The 19,680-nt window shown below is 41.9% G+C and overlaps 1 protein-coding gene across 1 annotated transcript in view; it reads right to left on the bottom strand.

Moving 5' to 3' along the window:
* ENOX1 (ecto-NOX disulfide-thiol exchanger 1) overlaps window positions 1-16,822 on the bottom strand; it is a 142,819-nt gene extending 125,997 nt beyond the window's left edge. The window contains exons 1-2 of the mRNA XM_082486950.1: window positions 16,780-16,822; window positions 14,970-15,107 (exon numbers count right to left, since the gene is read on the bottom strand). Of these exons, the coding sequence (XP_082343076.1) occupies window positions 14,970-15,107; window positions 16,780-16,789 (148 nt within the window). The 5' untranslated portion in view covers window positions 16,790-16,822. The remainder of the gene's footprint in view (window positions 1-14,969; window positions 15,108-16,779) is intronic.
* Window positions 16,823-19,680: the final 2,858 nt, after the last annotated feature.

A 19,680-nucleotide genomic window follows, 5' to 3' on the forward strand; every position in this document is an offset into this window, starting at 1 on the left:
AATCTACAAAGTAAGGCTGAGCCTTAAAATCAAATTTTTCTCTCCTTCTTCCCCTGTTTTGCGACAACATGACAACTCAGAGATGACACAGCCCAGGAACCTTTTCTGTAATTCAATTCTAGTTCTGAAGCAAAAGTCTACTTTCATCCCGGGTCTAATCTAATATCGGGGAATGATGAGGGGTTTTGTGAGGAATTTCTTTGTTCACTGAGAAACAAAGCAGCAGCTTTACTGTAGAAATTCGCTTTCAGCTGAAATGAAGATAATGCCAATCTGGGACCTCACTATAGATTCACAGAGATTCATTTCACCCACACCGAAACATCTAACCGCGGCACCCCAGACAGGAGCCTTTCCATCTCCTCATATGGACCGTGGAAAAGGTGGAAGATTGCGTAGAGTGATTCCGCCCACCCACAGTAATCTCTGCTGTGGAGATTCTCCTGAAGGATATTCCTATCTCTTTCCACAACCTGCGACAGAAACCTACTGTCACCACACTCCTTTCTTTGGCAGTCCTGTTGCACATCCAGTAACAGGGAGGCAGAACCTTGTGCATACTTCCTTGCTGTAAAGAAACTACTGAGGAATTACTAGAGTACCTCAGTAAATCAGGAGCAACGAAAAGGAATTACTTTTTGAACTCAGCCTTGGTAGAAAAGATACCGTGAACCAGAGAAGCACCTTAGAACAGTTTTGTTTTGGTTAAGTCACATAAGAAAAAACCTGTTAGATTTTTTGGACTGGCTCTGCATCCAAGCAACAGCCAAGACATTTACTGACAAGGATGGGCTGTTCAGACATGCTTAAAACATTGAAGAGTTTCATCACACGAAAACTTCAGAAAAGCCATTGACTAGAAAACTGTTGCAAAAGGGACATGATGAAAAATGTGTCAGACTAAAATGGAATGGCAGTCCACTTTGAACAAAGCAAAAGGGATTTAGGAGATAGGGAGCACAGGAAGAGAAGCTGGAGCTTTTTTTTTAGGACACTGTGGTTATAAATGATAAGAAAAATAAGCATGGATACAGCATATTTGTTTCAATTTCTAAAAGTATTTGACAAGTTTCCATAGGAGAGATTAATGACTAAGAGGCACAGAACAATAATAAAGAAATAAAAAAAAAAAAGTCTGCTGTGTATAAAAACTAACTCAAATAACTGAGTTGCCCTTAGAAGACTACCCCTCTTACACAAGACATCTTTTTCTCACAGCCATAAATTGCCCATTATCCTGTGGGTCTGGATTTGGAGGGCTACTTAAAGCAAAATGTCACACATTTGCAATAGTATTGCTGTCGCTGCAATGTTCTGAAGTCATAAGCAAGACAAAGTTTATGGGCCAGTGTAGTCAGGAAAAAAAAAAAAAACAACAAAAGAAGCCCCTGTTCAAGTCTGAGATAGAAGCAGTGAACTTCTAAGCTAAATACAAGCAGGCATTAAACTCCTTTGAGTTTAATTAGATATGTTAAGTCAGGTAGACAAAACAGCTGGTTGGCACCCGAAAAAGAGAAGGGAATATTAAAAAGGAAGCGGTGACACGGTGGTTATTCTGTAAAGGAATAGATAGGCAAGCCTGTGGCAGATGAAAAGATTAATAAAGGGAGGAAAATTATAATGTGCTGCAAAACTACTCCTTCCTTTGAATTCACCTTTTTTACTGTCTGCTATAATTAAAAGTTTCAGTCCCCTGGTTGCCTCAGCCCATCGGAGGGCTTGTGCATTTTTTTTCCAGCTACATGAGTTGGTTCAAGAAGCAACATAACTTTTACCCACAAACCTTGCCTCACACAGAATCCGGGCAGGTGTACAGCCTGCTCCTAAGAAGCGCGCAGCACTCGCTTCCTTGCTCTGGGAGCAAACGTATACTGGAGGAGCCGGCTCCGACCCTGCCTCTTCTCCCGCCCTTTGCACTCGCAGAGCCTGATTTGTTATCGGCACACAGTGCCGGAGGTCAGGGCAGCACCGGCGATGAGTGGGCCTGGGCATTAAGTGAGAGGGTTAATTATATGTGATGGAAAAGACTTTTTTTTGTTTGGTTGTTTTCCGGGTTTTCTAATCTAAAAGACAGATGAAGCCCAGTCTTTTACGGTCAGATTCATTTTTCTTTATTTTACTAACACAAGATAAAAAAAAATTACAACCTCTTATTCCTGCTGGCTCTGCAGACTTGTACAAGTGGAAGAGGGAAACTGGGTCCTATTCTGGTCTGTATTATTGATGGAGGGGCTCTCTCTGCCTAACCCCGGGGTCACCCTCTCCTCTTATGTTCATCTCCAGAACTCCAGGGGGGACAATCAAGGCTCCAACCACAATATTTGGCCAGCAACATTTTACTACTGGATTTTACTGATGCCGGAGCGAAAACAGGTTTGTTACCCTTTAAATCCCCAAATGAGTTTGCAGAGCGGGCAGTACTTGCAAACCTGTAAACTCTATTTATATGCAGCCATCAAGTAACATGGACTTCCCTGATATTTTCAATCTATAACACACCCGTAAAAGAAAACTATGACAGGTTGTCATCTTTCAATCGTAAAAGCATGGTGAGCAATAAAAAAAGTTCTCTGGAGGACTTCTTTAGCTCATGCTTACTGTATACATATGTGGATGAGGCATTAAATACAGTATCTCAAGGCTACAGATGAAACAAATCTTGGAAGCACAACAAATTACAGGTCATGTAATCGTGTCTAGTGAGATGTGGCTCTCATGCAACATGGCCCACAGAGGCCAGACGCCACTCTGCATCAGAAAATGTGAAATAATTGAGCTTAGTAAGGCAAACAATCTAGGAAATGTGTGAAAACCCAAACTGGCTTTGAATTCTAACAAAAATAACGCTGAGAAAATATCACTAGATCCACAACCTCATGCTTGTTAGCAATAAGAAGGGAAAATTACAGTATACGGTAACAGTGGCTAGAATATGCAGACATGTGATAACGTTTCTGTTACACAACCCTTAGAATAATGGAATCCCTCTGTCACTAATTGAGGCAGTTAAAAGACCTAACGCCCATCAGTAGATATCTGTTGCATTACAGCGATTGCATTCAAATCTTCACCAAAGCTTTGTGGATGGAAAACTAGAGATGAGGGGAAAGAAGAGCCAGGGAGGTAGGAACACAACTGTCTGTTAAAGGAGCTGCAGTAAAAAAGGCCTCCACTGAGAACTCGGGGCCTCAAATCCCTGCATGAATAGTTGGAAGGATGGTTAGCTCTCATGTCCCCGATGAGCTCAACTGCTGAGGTAAAACACTGGAAGAGAGGCAGTCCCTAAGGGACACCAAATGGTGTATATGAGTCATTAGCCATCATCATTTTGTTTTCTTAGCACTGCACCTTTCTGAGGGGTGCACACGTGGAGAGGCACATGCCACCCCATCAGGCAGCGCTGAAGCAGCATTTTACAGGGAAACTTATGCTGGGATCCTTTGTGGAGATATATGTTCCCTCTTGAGGCCCACTACTAGAAACTTCCATTCATATATAATAGCCCCCTTGCCTTCAAGAGGACAATCTTTGTCATAATGATTACACGCAAGAGTGTTTCTGCAGAATTGGATGGTTTGGGTTTGTTTTATCTTAATTCCAGCTTAAATTCCACTTGGACGACAACAACAAGAACCAGCAGCAATGCGAGCTGTTTGCTCTTTTTGAAGGGAAAACGTAGGACACATGTTCCAAACCACATTTAGATTTTAAAGCTCAGAATTAACACCTTGAATTTCAGCCAGAAATGATCTTAGTCTTGAAGCTGAAAGTCTTTCGTCTTGGGAGTCGATAAATCAGTCATGACAAGCCTGAACCGGCTATGGTTTATTATAAAATCAAGCTTGATTATCTACTTGAGGTAATTAGACAGACCAGAACAAAAGGACACAAAGTTAAAAGGCAACATACGTAGGAAGAACTGGAAGAGATATTTCACTTTACACGGGCTGGTGAAGAGCAAGAATGAACTTGTGCTTGTACTTGAGATTTTTTCATATACTGAATTCTGGCTAATAACATAAAGGGACCCCACAATATGTATAATAAGCGATTTATTAAATCAGCCACTCTTGGAGCTGCTCGGTTGCAGATTCCCATACCCTGCTGCCTGCACACAGCCCTGAAATCCAGGTGCAGCATCCGAGCTCTCTCCGCTCACAGCCCATGATCCTTCTCTAAGTCCCTGGAGGGTTACAAAAGTATTAAAAGCACAGTAAAGAAAAAAAAAAAGGATGCTACACCATTTATTACATTAAAGGACAGCAGCACATCTTTAGGTATAAACACACTAAGTATCATGGAACTAAAAGAAAATAAAATCTGGTCACTTTTCTCTTTCCTGTCCTTTTGATTTTGAACAGTTTATTGTTATTTTTAAGGAATATTTGATTTATTTATGGTACCAGCTACTCTAGCAGATAAAGTTGTAGGACATTCTCCAATGTCTTAAAAATACTTCTACAAAGCATGCTTGAAGTGCTAAAATTGTAATCAAAAGGCCTCAGAAAAGAAGATTTCAATGTTTATTCCTGGAAAGGGCTCAGTCACACAAGTCCAAGTATAGATCAAGTCCCAAAACAGAGCGTTTCCAACAGAAGGGTTAAATATATTTGACAGATGCAGCTCAAAATAGGGTAAAACCTCAACACTGCAGTTGATTATAATATTCCACATTTATTTCTAGTGAAATGAACCATTTGAAATACAATTGTCTCAGAGAAAACAAAAAGACTTGGAGAAGTGTATGACTTGCCCTCTCCATCCACTGCAGTCTGGACCTCTCTCTTATGAACCACAGCTCATGCTGCCAGTTCTTTATAAAAAAGGTGACAATAAGCGCATCTGCACCTTCTCCCCCAGCACTGTCTCCTCTAAATGCTAGCAAAGCTCTTTCACTTCCCTTTTCCCAATACTTCTCGAAAAATCAGAGCAGCATAGTCAAAGAGGCAGAGCAGGTAAGAATTGTCCCTTTGTTTCTAAAGGGCACAATGGAGTTTGCCTGTTTCTCAGTGCCTGACTCAGAATATCAGATAAAAAGAGTTAAACCGTTTTTTCACTTACCACCATATTACTGCTGTGCCAAGATACCTATAAAAAAGCTACATAATAGGCAGGCAGTTCTGTAATCACTGCTGCTTTTCATGCCAATCAGTATTATCCCATTGTTTCCATGCGGTCCCTTACCTACCTGGTTTATCTAAGTGAAAGAAAACAGACCATGTGCAATTTGGGCAGGGATTGACTCTTCAGTGTTCAGACAGTGTTTAACTTACTGGAGCTCTCTACCGCTAAGCCTTTGCTAAACACAAATAGCAAATAATTACTAAAAAATGTAGGCATTGTGGTCAGGAGGAGGAGATTATTTATAAAGAAAAATCAGCTAGGGTCAAGAGAACCATTTTTTAAGAAAAAAAAAATCTGAATAAGAAATGTGCACGTACAGGAAAGGCAGATAAAGTTGTCCTTGTTACACGAACAGACCTATTAAATTTCTGAAGGCACAGTAACAGAATATCTTTAATATTTGGGCAGAACATAATCGAAATACAGCCTGCAGAGTATTAAAGCATATTGTATGCATTAAGTTTAATTATCTTTCACCTCCACGTCCACTAACAGAACTACTTCAGTGACCAGCTGCTTCCCATTACAGAGACATTACTCAGAGCTGGTGATGTCACACACATCATTTGTCACCACCGGAGCATGGGAAGGTGCGGTAAATCCACTGTTTATCCGAATGAAGTCAACATTAGCAAAGTATTATGTTTCAAGCTCTCTCGCGTGCCCAGGGCTCGCTGCAGCCCAACTTTATTCTTGAACGTGCACCATCAAAAGACATTTTTCCACACTGATCGCCTCTGATGATATTTCACAGAGAGACTCCTGCAGCGAATTGGATGTGCATCTTTATGCACTTTGCGAGCCCTAATTCTCATGCAATAAGCAAAGGGCATTTGAAGGACAGGTGGCAAAAAAGAAGGAAAACCATGCTGATGCTCTTCATCCAAGGTAAAATGTAGAAAGCAAGCTTCTCTTGCTTGCTTTCCAGTGGCCAAGCTCTAAGCACCAACCTAGCCCATGCAGGCAAAAAGAGAGAGCCTGACTTGGGAAGAACAAAAGATTTTATCACCCTTGATTTGGGGTGGCTGCCTGGAGATTCATTCGTATTCAAGTCTTCCCCTCCCAAGGAAGTCCCACTCCGCGACTCCCCCAGACTGTGCCATCTGTGCCATCCTGATCACCGTGACCTTCTGAGAGCGCTCTGCATGGACGGAGTTAACAGTCCTCTTGGGACTGCTGTGCCCATCTCCTGCAGACCATCCCCACAACCTGGTAACAGCTTTGGCCTTAGGGCTTCAGGTAGCATGGCCTTCACCTTGCCACCCAGACACCGTGACTTTGCTCAGCAGGTCACTTTCAAACGCTCTGCCATTAACAAGCTTTTTTTTTTTTTTTTCCATGTCAATACATAACCTGGTATTCATACTTTGTCTTTGATTAGTTAAAATGGTCAATTTGCTCTTTCTGTTGATGTCTATCCACAATAAGTCAATTTTGCCATGAGCAAACTGTACGTCACACACACAGGGGTTACACTGGATTCCCCATGTCAGCCAAGGAACCTGGGATCCTCGGATGGGGAGTGATGTTTGAAGGGAAAGTGCTACAAATAAGCTGCGCTCCAGCAGAAGTGAACAGTCAGTAGCAAATGGTTCCCAATAGCGTCTTGGCTTACTTTATGCAGTGGGATGCTTGTAATTACTCACGCGATTTCTTGTCTAGAATAAATAAACACATGGAAAATAGTGGGAACGGAGGCTTTCCAAAGTGAGATAAAAGATGGGGAAAACTTTTGCAAAAATAAAATATTTCCTTATGTTACTTTACTATAACTTCAAATAAAAACATGCCAAGCAGATTTTTGGTGGGATAATTACCAACAGCCAGGATTTAAAAAAAAAAAAAAAACCAAACCAAAACCAAATCATCTAAACAGTAATTTTATTCCGGTATTTTGAGACAATTAAGAAGAGTTATGCCAAATAGTAATCAGTCTGTTTTCCTAAACTATTAACTGGCCTGGGCAAATGTATAACAGCAGAGAGAGAGATGCCATATTTCAGAAAAACCCTCACCCCACAGACAACACAAGCTTTGCACTCAGTATGTTCCTTTATGTGCCCCTGCTCACCTCCGCGTCTTGTTTATTTGGGATATTCAGCCCCACATTCCATGTTAAAAAGCACTATTTCTCTTTAAGCACTGAGCAGATTTTAATCATTGTCTTCATCCTTGGCCTCAATTAAGGTCTAATATAGAGGAGGCACTTGAATGACCTAAGAGGTACACTTAACCCTGAATAGTGTGTCAAAGGCATTTAGAGTTTCTGCCACATTTCCTCTGGCCTTCAAATCTCTCTCTCCTTTCTCCGTTGTAACCTGACTGTGTTTGTTCCTAGCACTTTAATGTTCCCTGGTGTGAAGTCTCCTTGAGTAACACTCACATGATAGAAAGTGTGATTAACTCTGCAGGCGCTTTTCAGGTCAATGGAAAAAACCTACTTGTTACACTAATATATAATACTTCTTTAGAGATGTTCCCAGTGGCTCTACATATTGGGATTCCCACAGTACATATTCTCTTTCACTCTTGCTGCTCTCCTGTGTCTCGGTAATAAAAATACATAGTTTTATCTGGGTACAAGCTTGACTCTAATCCTTTAGAGTATGTTTCACACCTCTTTAATTATTCTGATTGGTCATTCACATTATTTAAATGGTAAATCTTTTCCTCTGAAATGCAACGTTTCTGTAGTGAAGACTATAAAAATGAAGTAGGAAGGAACTAGAATAAAATTAGGGAAATTTTATGATTTTCTTCAGAGTATGTCTTACTACATTTGTCTTGCTCCATTAACGAAACACAATGCATAAAACAGGTTGAGAAGCCACAATAGCTGAAAAGATGCCTTCCAAAGATGCCTTGTAACCTCGAGGGGTTTGCAAAACCTACGGAAAACTCTGCAGATTTTATTGAGACTTTTTATATCTTCTTTTACTGCCAGATGTCAAACCAGTGCAGTGTTCAGAACAAGGGTAAACGTGCTATACTACGCTACTGTGCCACTGGCTACTACTTCCAGCAGCTACTTTTGGTCTGCAGGTTACTGGGTGCGTGGAGCACCTTGGCCAGCTGCCTGTGCACTTCAAAGCTCACATCAGGAGCGTGCTAATCTTTAGCCACAAGTTATAGATGTTCAAGCATTTTTTTCCTGAAAAAGAGTGACTATAAGGCTGAAGGAGTAGGGGCTGTTCAGTCTGCAGAAGAGAAAGCTCCAGGGAGACCTGACTGCGGCCTTCCAGTACCTAAATGGGACCTACAGGAGAGCTGAGGAAGGACTTTTTACTAGGGCATGTAGTGATAGGACAAGGGGGAATGGCTTTAAACTGGAAGAGGGCAGGTTCAGATTAAACATTAGGAAGAAATTTTTCACTTTGAGGGTGGTCAGGCACTGGAACAGGTTGCCCAGAGAAGTTGTTGAGGCCCCATCCCTGGAGGCGTTCAAGGCCAGGCTGGATGTGGCCTCGGGCAACCTGGTCTAGTGGGGGAGGTGTCCCTGCCTATGGAAGGGGGGTTGGAACTCGATGATCTTCAAGGTCCCTTCCAACCTAAACCATTCTATGATTCTATGATCTTCAGGTCCTAATTCAAGTGGCTCACTTTAAAACTTTTGTGGATAGACCCTGTCTCAATTAACAGGAGCTCAGTACTAATTACAGAAAAGGAAGCTGTGTTTTGTTAGGCACGTCTTGGACGATTCAAGTTATGTTCTCACTGGCACATTGGTTCAGCGGCTAAGCAATGAAGTGTAGAAAAAGGAAGCTTTAATAGGTAACGGGGTAGCGTGGATAAAATGAAATGAGACTGCCAGATGGCTATCGGTGGCTCCAAGCCTCCATTAATGGAGAGGCCACAGAAGAAGTACGCCCACGAGAGCTGGAAGAATCTGCTGGCCAGCTGACTTCTTAGTCTTCAGCGCTGCTTAATGTACAGCCTTTCTTTGGGGAACTGCTGAATATAATCAAATATACCTTGATTTCCTACTTTATTTGATTTTCCTTCATTAACGTTACAAAAATAGTACACAACCAGAACAGTGAGGGATATGTTTACAATTTAGTTAGCATATGATGATCTGCAGTTGACAATAATTCATAGGCGTGCCTCATCTATTTTATGGCAGAAAGACACTGAAGCTTAAAGGACTTTTCCATAATCAAGGCAGACTGGTGAAGGAATTCTTAAGTCTCAGCTCACCCTTGATTTTTCTCAAATAATCCCCAGGTCTTCTCTGGATAGGAATCAGTGACCTCTTGACATACTGCAGGAGAAGGAAAATGCCCACCACACGGAAAAATGCTTGAGATTACCTGGAATCTGAATATAGTGATTGCCTTTAGTTAAAATCTTCATTCTGAAGAAAGAGAATCTGAATATTACTTCTCCAAAGACTTGGAGGTCTTGAGCTAATAAAATTCAGGGAGGGATATTTAACCTTGTGTCCTTGGATGTAGGAGTCTCTAGATCAAAATTTTCCAAATTTTTCTGTTATCAAAAAGAAAATCCAGGGCTGCAGTTTCAGGATTGCAATCACTTATCGTCACAGGTGCTGCCTGCAAAAGTGAAGTTTTTCTGAGTTATGACTTGATTTGAAAATATAACCTCTAGTTTGGGGAACCCTGTTCTATATAGTAATGATCAAGAGGAGACCCCATCAGAGGGAGAAGCACTTCAGTGCTGATTTGCCTTGTACATCTCTCCCTGTGAAGTATCTGATACTCAACACTGTCAAAAGCACAATCCTGAGCGAGGTGACCTGATTGGAACTGACAGCTCCTATGTTCCACTGAAATCAGGTCAAAAGACAAGTGTGTGGGGAAAGCAAAGACAAATGGAAAAACAGAAAGGTTGATGTAAGTGTCTAATATTTCATAACCTCCAGTGTCTAAAAAATACACGCCTGAGGCCACAAAAATGGTGTATGTTTTTTTTTCTACCTTTTGGTAAGCAAAATGTTAGGCTTCAAAGCTTCCTAGTCTCTGATTTCACTAGGATTTTGTACAGGTGGTCAAAGTCTAACCTCAGAAAAAGAAGACTGAGGCCACTGAAAATTTTAATATCTTGAGGCTGAGGCATGTTGGCCGGACTCATATGGAAAAGCATGACTTAATAATTATCCTGTAAATAAGTAGAAGGCATCAGTTTTCAGGCATACCCTTGACTTCTAGGCAGATCTATAACTTTCATCTTGGATGTCTGCCCTTGTGGTTTGTTATTTTAATCTGTAAGAGTACAAATATGTGGCACGGGGCATGATCTTAACTAAGTCTAAAAGAATTACCACTTACGTACCACTCTTTATGTTCATTTGTACTGGCGAACTTTTTGACATATGCCATTTTTGACTAACAAATGTTTAGGTCAGCTAAGTCATTCTGGAGGAAAGCATCTCAAAATTGCTTCATGTTTTTCAGGGCAATGGTTCATTAGTGAAAGGAGAACTAAACTGAAGAGAAGTAAATAATTTTCCTGGCAGAATATCTTCCTTTAGAAAACAGGTGACCTGATGCCATTTGCTGAAACAAATGAAAGCATAAGAACACTAAATTCAGCAATGCCAAAGCAAAAGCAAAATAAAACATTCTCAGTTGGCCTGAGGTCACTGAGTTTTTCTGCTAGTCCTACAATGTAACAAAACAGCAGGCTTGAATGTACTTGAAAGATGTGCTTGAATCACAGTTGCTGAGTGCACAAAGAGGATTCAGATCTCAAAAAGGTGGAGCACAAACTATCCTTCCCCTCTCACCTGGACATTTTCCTCAAAGTCTCAAAGCGTAGAAAACAGCAATTTTAAGGCCTGGATAATTCAAAAGCAGTTTAGCAGATTTTCTCCAGCCTTTCCAGATTTTTTTTTTTCTCTGGGCTGAGACCAACCGTGAGAAATTTCAGACCAAAAGGCAATTTTTTGGAAAAAATTATAACCTGCCGAAAGGGGAGGTTTAGAATGAAAGTGCTTTTCAGCCACAACTATTCCACATCAATCTTTAACGCTTTAACTAATGCATTATTAAACTACAGTTTATCGTATGAATTATGTATATATAATGTACAAATGCATATATTAGTGTACATGTAATGCAGTAGCTAAATATTATGGAGAAAGGTAATCTTTCTGAATAACAGTAAGTGTAAGCAAAATATACGTAGAAACAGAAGAGAGATTATACAACTATTAACAAGAATCCATCCTTACAAATGAAAAGCTCTGACATTTGCCCAGATCAAAAATCCAATTTTACAGAGCTGGGAGATAAGGAATTAAATAGAGTGCAGATATCATCTAAACTGGTATTAAAAGGTTAGCAGTGCTTAAAATTGATTAGTTACCAAGACCAGAGAGCCTACATCCCAGGCTGTGAGAAGAGTATTGGCCAGATGTTGTGGAAGCTTTAGCTGTGATTTTAACAAACTCTCAGGCTAGGCAAGAGCTTCACAGATTGCAAAGTGGGGAGCATAACTCTGGTACAAGGCAGGCATCCCAGCATGTTACACAGCAGCAAAGTTAACAACAGTCGGGAAAAAAACCCATCAAAAAGCTTTAAAGAGACTTCGTAGATCATATGGGAACAAAACCATCCTGGAATTTAGAAATTAGGAACTAGTCAGTTTGCGGGAGGAAAGGCTGTGAATGGATAAGTCCTTTGGAAACCGAAAGATCAGAGAACTAAGAGATATGTCAGGATATAGATGAGTACTATACACCAAATTTCAGACTATGGCAGGTTATGTAAAGACATCCAGGAAAGATCATTCTCTCTCCAAGATTAATCTGAACTAGCTACTGCTTTCCTAGTTGTCATCAAGGCAGGAAAAAAAGAATACGATAAAATTTTAAAGACAGACAAAAAGTTAGCACTGGGACATGAGTGTGTCATTTTTATCTCCAAGAAATGTCACATATGACAGTAGTAAGAGCAGTATGTGACTGCTGATAAAGATAAGTTCATTACTAGGATTAACAGCAAAAAAATGAAAAACGTCAGAAAGGGCTAAGGACTAGTTAGATATTTGGTCTAACATGGTCATGCAAAATCTCACTGAATGCAGATATAGTAAATATATTATAGCAAATTATAAGAATTTTCATGGTAAATTGTGGTTTTGCCTTTATGGATTTGCCATGAAGAAAATGTGTCAAAAACTTATGAATCATAAGGAAATATAATGAAGTGTCAAAGCACCTGTTTACCTTGAAAATACAAGAGAGTCTCAAACAAAGGAAAGCAAAAGGAAAGAAAAGAAGTTATTCTGCACCCGTAGAGAAATCAGGCAGCACTTCAGTAATTAATATTTATTACTTATGGCACCTTTCATACATTGAAAATGCTGAACAAATACCAACTGACCTGTACAACACTCCTACAATACGTGATACACATAATTATGGAAATTATAGCAGGGAGCTGGCAATGAAATAAAGTCCTGGAGATCCTCCCTTGTGGGGAAAAGCATTGCACATGAGATGAGGCTGCCATGTAGGGATTGCATAGCACACCCGAGGACACAATTTACACTGAAACTGGAGACACAGAGAAAGAAGGGAAGACAAAAAGGTGGGCAAACCTCCACGGGATATGCAACCGAGATGCTTATAAATGAAAGCAGATGAAGCTGATTTTGACATTTGTCTTTTTTCAGGTTTGGAGGTAATTGCATTCAAGTTGAGTACAGCACCTGCTGGCGAAGCCCCACCAGAAAAAGGAGAAAGCTGTGTCCCCGCCGGCACATAAAATCATAAAATGTCCTGAGTTGGAACAGACCCACGATGATCCAAGTCCAACTCCTGACTCCACACTGGGCAAGTTAAACCATATATTGAAGAGTGTTGTCCAAACGCTTCTTGAACACCAACAGGCTTTGGGCCATGACCACTTCCCTGAGGAGCTTGTTCCAGTGCTTGACCACCCTCACAGTGAAGAACTTCTTCATAATAACCCCCGAACATTCCCCGATGAAACTTTAAGCCATTCCGTTGTGTCCTATCACTGGACACCAGAGAGAAGAGATTGGCACTGCCCTCTCCACTCACCCTCATGAGGAAGTTGAAGACAGCAATGAGGTCTCTCCTCAGCCGCCTCTTCTCTAAGCTAATGAAACCTAGTATCCTCAGCTGCTCCTCTTAAGTCTTGCTTTCTAGTCCTTTCACCATCTTTGTTGCCTCCCCTTGAACACACTTTAATAATTTTATATCCTTCTGACCACACACAGCACTCACGGTGAGGCCGCACCAATGCTTAGTAAAGTGGGACAATCACTTCTTTTGACCAGTTAACTACATTGTGCTTAGCACAACCCAGGTCAGCCCTTTTGGCTGTCAGAGCATGTTGTTGACTCATACTGAGCTTCCCATCAACCAAAAACCCCAGATCCCTTTCTGCAGGGCTGCAGTCCAGCCTCTTGTCCCCCAGTCCACACGTACATCCAGGATTACACTGTCCCAGGTGCAGAATCTGGCATTTGTCCTGGCTAAACATCATACAGTTGGCAATTGCTCAGCGCTCTGATCTATCCCGACCTCTATATTAGGCCACTCTAACCTCAAGGGAATCAATGGCTCCTCCTAATTTAGTATCATCAGCAAACTTAGTGTGGACTCAACTCCCGCGTCCAGGTCATTGACAAAAACATTGAAGAGAACTGACTCCCCAGGAGCGGATGGCTTCGCTTGTTTCTTTTAATTGGGAGCGTGGGGTTAAAACCAGAGACTGAGAATCAGTTCATGGCCTCCACCAGCTAAACTCTCTGCTTGAGACTGATTCATTATAAATCAGCTTTCTTGCAGCTTAGTTTACCCGCCTGTAGAACAGGTAATTCAGAGCCAGACAGTCAGCCGTGAACTGGCACAGCTCCACTTGGTTCCCAGTCTCAGAAGGGGATGTATTTGGCCAAAATTAACTGTCGCGCATCCCTGGTGAGGCAGGCAGAGTGATTTACATCATGACCTGGCTCATCACATCCATGTCTACATGGATGGGTGCAGATGTGACAGGATGCTGCTCTGATGCAGATGTTGCACAGCTCTTCTTAAGCTGAAGTGGCAAGGCAGCTTCTGCAGATCTGTCATATGCCTGGCATGTGGCTTGTGTCTAGAGGGCACCCGCCCATATAAAAATATTTTTTCTTGACCTCACAGGAGCAATGAATTTTTATTAATCCCAACTAATCAGGCCTCTACTGTTGACAATGAAGTCTGATATGTTCAGGCTTGTCTGAGAAACGTCGCTAGTTTCAAAATATTATCTTTATTACTGTTAGAATAAGTGATCCCCTGAAATGCTCTCCCGAACTATGTTTGGGAAGTGAAATAACAAATTCAAACAAGAACAAACTCTTGAAATTCAATACATGGGGTCAGGCAGAAAGTAAATAAGCACACTCCTGACAGGAAAGCTTCACCTCACTAATATCAACTAAGCATATGAATCGAACGGGCTTCATGATTTTCTGCCCACTTAAACATAACTTCAAAATCTTTCTGCGGTCAAGAGTTCCCAGCCCAGGGTATTCCTTGGCAGAACCTCAAGACATCCTGCTTGAACAGAGAAACAGAAACAAACGTTTCTCTTATGTGACCTGCCTCCTGGTCTTGACCCAGCATAAGGATCCACGGTTTAGTTGTTTAATTTCCCCAAAGAGTTTTGGCTTTTCCACAAGGTTAAAATATAATATGGATTATATTCCTACTACAAGAAGAGACCAATACAAAGTATGCAATATTAATCATACGTGATGTTTTCAGAATATAAAAATGTAATATCCTTGGAAATCATTCTAGATATTTTTTAAAGGACCCAAAGAATTCATTGACTGGTATAAGAGATCTCATTAAAACAGAAAAATCTTACCTGTCACAAGCTGTTGTCCAGCTAGTCCTACTGGAACCATCCCCAGGTTATTCATAGCTGTGGCCCAAGCTGTCGGATCAGTGACTGACATGTTAAGTTGTGTGGTATCTATAGCTATACTTCCCAAACCATCAGCTGCTGCAAGAAAAGAAACACACTGTAAGTAAAAAAGAAGTAGAAACCATGCCCAGATTTTCAACCCAAATCTGCAGTGAAAATGAGATGTCACACTCACTGCTTATTTTGGGTTTGCTTTCTTTCTTAATTATGACTGCAGCCCAGAACGCCAAGTGGATCCTGGGCTGCATCAAAAGAAGCATGGCCAGCAGGTCAAGGGAGGTGATTCTGCCCCTCTACTCCACTCTCGTGCGACCCCACCTGGAGTACTCCATCCAGCTCTGGAGCCCCCAACATAAGAAGGACATGGCCCTGTTGGAGCAGGTCCAGAGGAGAGCCACGAGGATGATCCAAGGGCTGGAGCACCTCTCCTATGAGGAAAGGCTGAGAGAGTTGGGGCTGTTCAGCCTGCAGAAGAGAAGGCTCCGGGGAGATGTTATTGCGGCCTTCCAGTACCTAAAGGGGACCTACAGGAGAGCTGGGGAAGGACTTTTTACTAGGGCATGTAGCGATAGGACGAGGGGGAATGGCTTTAAACTGGAAGAGGGCAGGTTCAGATTAAACACTAGGAAGAAATTTTTCACTTTGAGGGTGGTCAGGCACTGGAAAAGGTTGCCCAGGGAAGTTGTGGATGCGCCATCCCTGGAGGCGTTCAAGGCCAGGCTGGATGTGGCTTTGGGCAACCTGGTCTAGTGGGAGGTGTCCCTGCCTATGGCAGGGGGGTTGGAACTAGATGGTTGGGCATTGGAATAGACTGCCCAGGGAGGTGGTTGAGTCACCATCCCTGGATGTGTTTAAGAGACGTTTAGATGTGGTGTTGGGGGATCTGGTGTAGGGGAGAACTTTGTAGGGTAGGGTAGATGGTTGGACTCGATGATCCCAAGGGTCTCTTCCAACCTAGACAATTCTATGATTCTATGATTCTATCTTCAAGGTCTCTTCCAACCTAAACCATTTTATGATTCTATGATTAAACTTTTGGACCATTGATAATAGTGCTTGGTATTGCATAGCAAAACATAAAGGCATTGGAAACATTGAACAGACAGAAAAAGAAACAAGAGTGGTTCAGGCTGGTTGTATATAAAACGTTTTCACCATGAGGACAGTGAAGCAGTGGAACAGGCTGTGCAGTCGTCACCCTTGGCAGCTTTTAAGACTCAACTTGATAAATCCCTGAGTAACTGCTCTACCCCTATGGCTGGCCTTGCTTTTAGCAGGAGGTTGGATTGGAGACCTCCTGAGGCCCCTCCCAACCTGAATGAATCCTTCTGCAATCCTCTGATATAATTTAATTATATATAATCTCTTGCAACTTGTCGGAAAGCTGTGAGAACCAAACACCCTCCAATGAAAGACCTGTTTTCCATGAGGTGCATTTTTTTTTGTGTGAAAGATTATGAATACATCAGCCCCTTACTAAAAAGATGTCAAACCACATCAGTTCTCAGTGGGAAATATAAAGTTTTATTCTAAAAACGATACAGTCAAAATAAGCTGAGCCCAGGTGTGGATTTTCCTGGGTAGGGTAAGGAAAAGCAGGTTGGATAGCTAAGGGATGGTTACTTTCTGATACTGAACCTCCAAACACAAGGGGTGATGATGCATTTGTTCTTCCCCCCTCCCCGGTCACAGCTGAAATCAGCTCTTTCCAGCTCTTTTCTTATGACCTTTGCAGACCTGAGATATTTACCGGCAGCCATTGCTTTTCCCCAGTTCCTTTTGCTCCTGTTAGACTTCTGCAGCCGGGAATAATTAACTACTGTATTAGCAGCATCTTGAGATGGGATATCACTGAACGCAGGGCCCACACACAGCTCATTAGGCTCTGAAAGAGAAAAGACAAAATCAGCTACCAAGTGCCGCAGTCAAGAACGTGGCTGCAAAACAACAGACCGCTTCGGGAATCCACTCGACGCTCCTGCCCGCTCCCTCTGGACCAGCAGCCCCAGCCTCCTTGCTCACATTTAGCGGCCGCTGTAGAGGCGTTTCAGCGAACGCTCATCCTCACCTGCTGAACAAACACTGCCACGCATGAACCTGTCAGATCGCTGAAAAGCCCTTCACAAATTAGGTCTTATCAGTAGCTACACAGCCTCCTCGGCATGAAGGCATCAGCTGAAAGAACATATTAGGGGATGAATATGATTTTTTTTTTTTAACTGTTAACAATTAACTGATGTTGCAAGTTTCAAGGAAATAGTCTCCTGTTTTGAGATGAAAGGAGAAAAATTAAAAGTTACCCAGCAATGACTTAGAGAATGGAGCCCGAGGAAAAGTAATAACACCGAACAAAGCTGAGGGTGATGCCTGCTCCTTAACTAACACTGTATCTTTGGCTCAGGAAGATTAATTAGCTGGAAGCAAAGGTGAAGCATCTGCATCCAGCTAAACCACAGTGCTTTCATCATGTATCTATCAGACCATGAGTTTTACATGAGGGTAACACCCTGCTGTTGTGATTCTTGTTTGTGAAGCTCACCACGTCAGCGCATCGCTGGTTGGAAAGGAGGCTGAATGAGCGAACCGGTAAGAGGTGCGACCAAAGGTTGTGAGCTCCCAGCACTCACAGCAGAGGGAGAAAACGCTGAGGCGAGGATGAGCACAGGTATATGCCCATGTTAGTCTTTGCATATTAGTTACATGGGACTGTGGGTGAAGGAGGGCTGCATTATTTTTTTTGGCTGGCCAGCAGCGTAAGGGGTCTGACCTATAGTCTTTGGTACTGGTGGCCAACAACTGACCAAGTCCTCCCAAGTGTTCGAGGACGACATTAATGAGGTGCAGGAGCGTGTCGGTGACTTGTTCAGCTGTAAGATATTTGTGCTGTCTTTAAAAAAGTACTTGAAAGACCTTGATTAAGAGGTTTCCAACATGTAAACTTTAAGAATTCATCTTTAGAAAAGCCACAATTAATGTGATTACACTATATTTTAGCTTAGTACCTCCTATATTTTCTTTTTTCATGTGGTGTGCATAAAGTACAAGCTAGAAAGTTATAGTTCCCTGGCACTGTACAGATCACTTCATAGGAACATGACCACATCAATAGCTGTGAAAATGAAGAAAGAGTCAGGATCAGACAGTGCTGTACATTTTTTACGATGTTATAATTTTCAAATAACAAGCGTAGTAGGCTAAAAAGCATTTTGTTCAAATCTACAGTGGGTCTATTTAAAAGTCAATATTTATCAACACTTAATATTTGAATTTGCAATTCCAATTCTTATTTGATCTCCACTATTCATTATACATAAAATAAATATATAAAGTAAATATACATAAAATATTTTTATGATAAAATCAGCTTTTAAATAACATCTATAAACACCAAACAAACATTGAACGAAAGGCCTCTGCAGGGAATGTGACTAACATATGGCAAGCATCCGGAGATTTATGTCAAGTTTTCAAAAACTGGGTGTCTCCTGTTCAGCTCCTTAAACTTGTACTTAGCTCTTTCCTCTCAGGCTATAAACTTCTGGCCACAAACATCTATTTCAAGGTTAGAGCCGGCTGAATTATGCCTTGTCAGTAAGTTATTTCTCACACAGTACAGCCCCCCTCTCTATGTATGAATCATTCCCAAATCATTCCGGATTTACAAATATATGCTGAATCGCCCAGATGAGAGTGGTTCACTTCTTCCCATGACCGGCAGCCTTCTTGCCTTGATGTAGGAAGGCGCGTTTGAAAACCAATAGCAACGAAATGCCTCTTCACACCTTGTTGTGTGCTAGTTGCTTGTCCCCATAATGCATGACCCTGACTAATGGGGAGGAAGGAGGTGCTGCCCCACAGTTTTGGAAGATGACCTGCAAAGGTATGGATTAGTGGCATAAGGGGCAGAAAATGGGTGCCGGACTCTCCCTGCCCTCTCTCCCCCTGTTCTACCTCCTTGTTACGTGTGCGCTGGGTGACACAAGGAGGTCTGTTGCTGAACCCTACACCCTCTTCCCTCCAAACCCACACTGCAGCTGTACCAGCTCTGCCAGAAATGGAAACCAGTTCATAAAGAATCAAACACTGGGCTTAGACAAATGCACCCCAGCCTACTGGGGATTAAGAGGTGACTTTTTCGGTGTTTGCCTTCTACCCGGTTGTCCACGTATTTCAAATTTTGGAATAGTTGCGTGAATTAGCCACAAGTATTTGCTAAAGTCCTTGCAGAGGAGGAAGAACATAACATCATGAATACAACACCAAGCAGAATCAGTGGGTTAATTGGTGAAACTCCTGCTGTACTATGCCACCAGCTCTGCCCAGTGTGCCATGAAAGTCTTTGCTTGAAACATACTCTCATAGTCCACTCTGGCTCTGGGCAGCTTTGCTTTCTCTCTGGCCACCAAGTCTACGTCAGGGGAAAAACCACAAAAGAGCACGTGAGGAGCCTAAAGAGGAATTAGTCCTATCTAACCAAGAACTGCTGCAGGCTATTTTGTCAGTGGAAGAGAGCTGAATAACAAGCATAAATGCACCTATGAACACTGAATGATTTGCAGCAAGCTGTAAGCAGAACTAATGCTACATCCTGAAGGACACAGCCTGTAGAAACTAGCTCTCTTAAAAAGAAAAATACTAATTGTGAACATCT

The sequence above is a fragment of the Vanellus vanellus genome (genome assembly GCF_965231255.1).
Source record: "Vanellus vanellus genome assembly, chromosome: 1".
Taxonomy (NCBI): Eukaryota; Metazoa; Chordata; class Aves; order Charadriiformes; family Charadriidae; genus Vanellus; species Vanellus vanellus.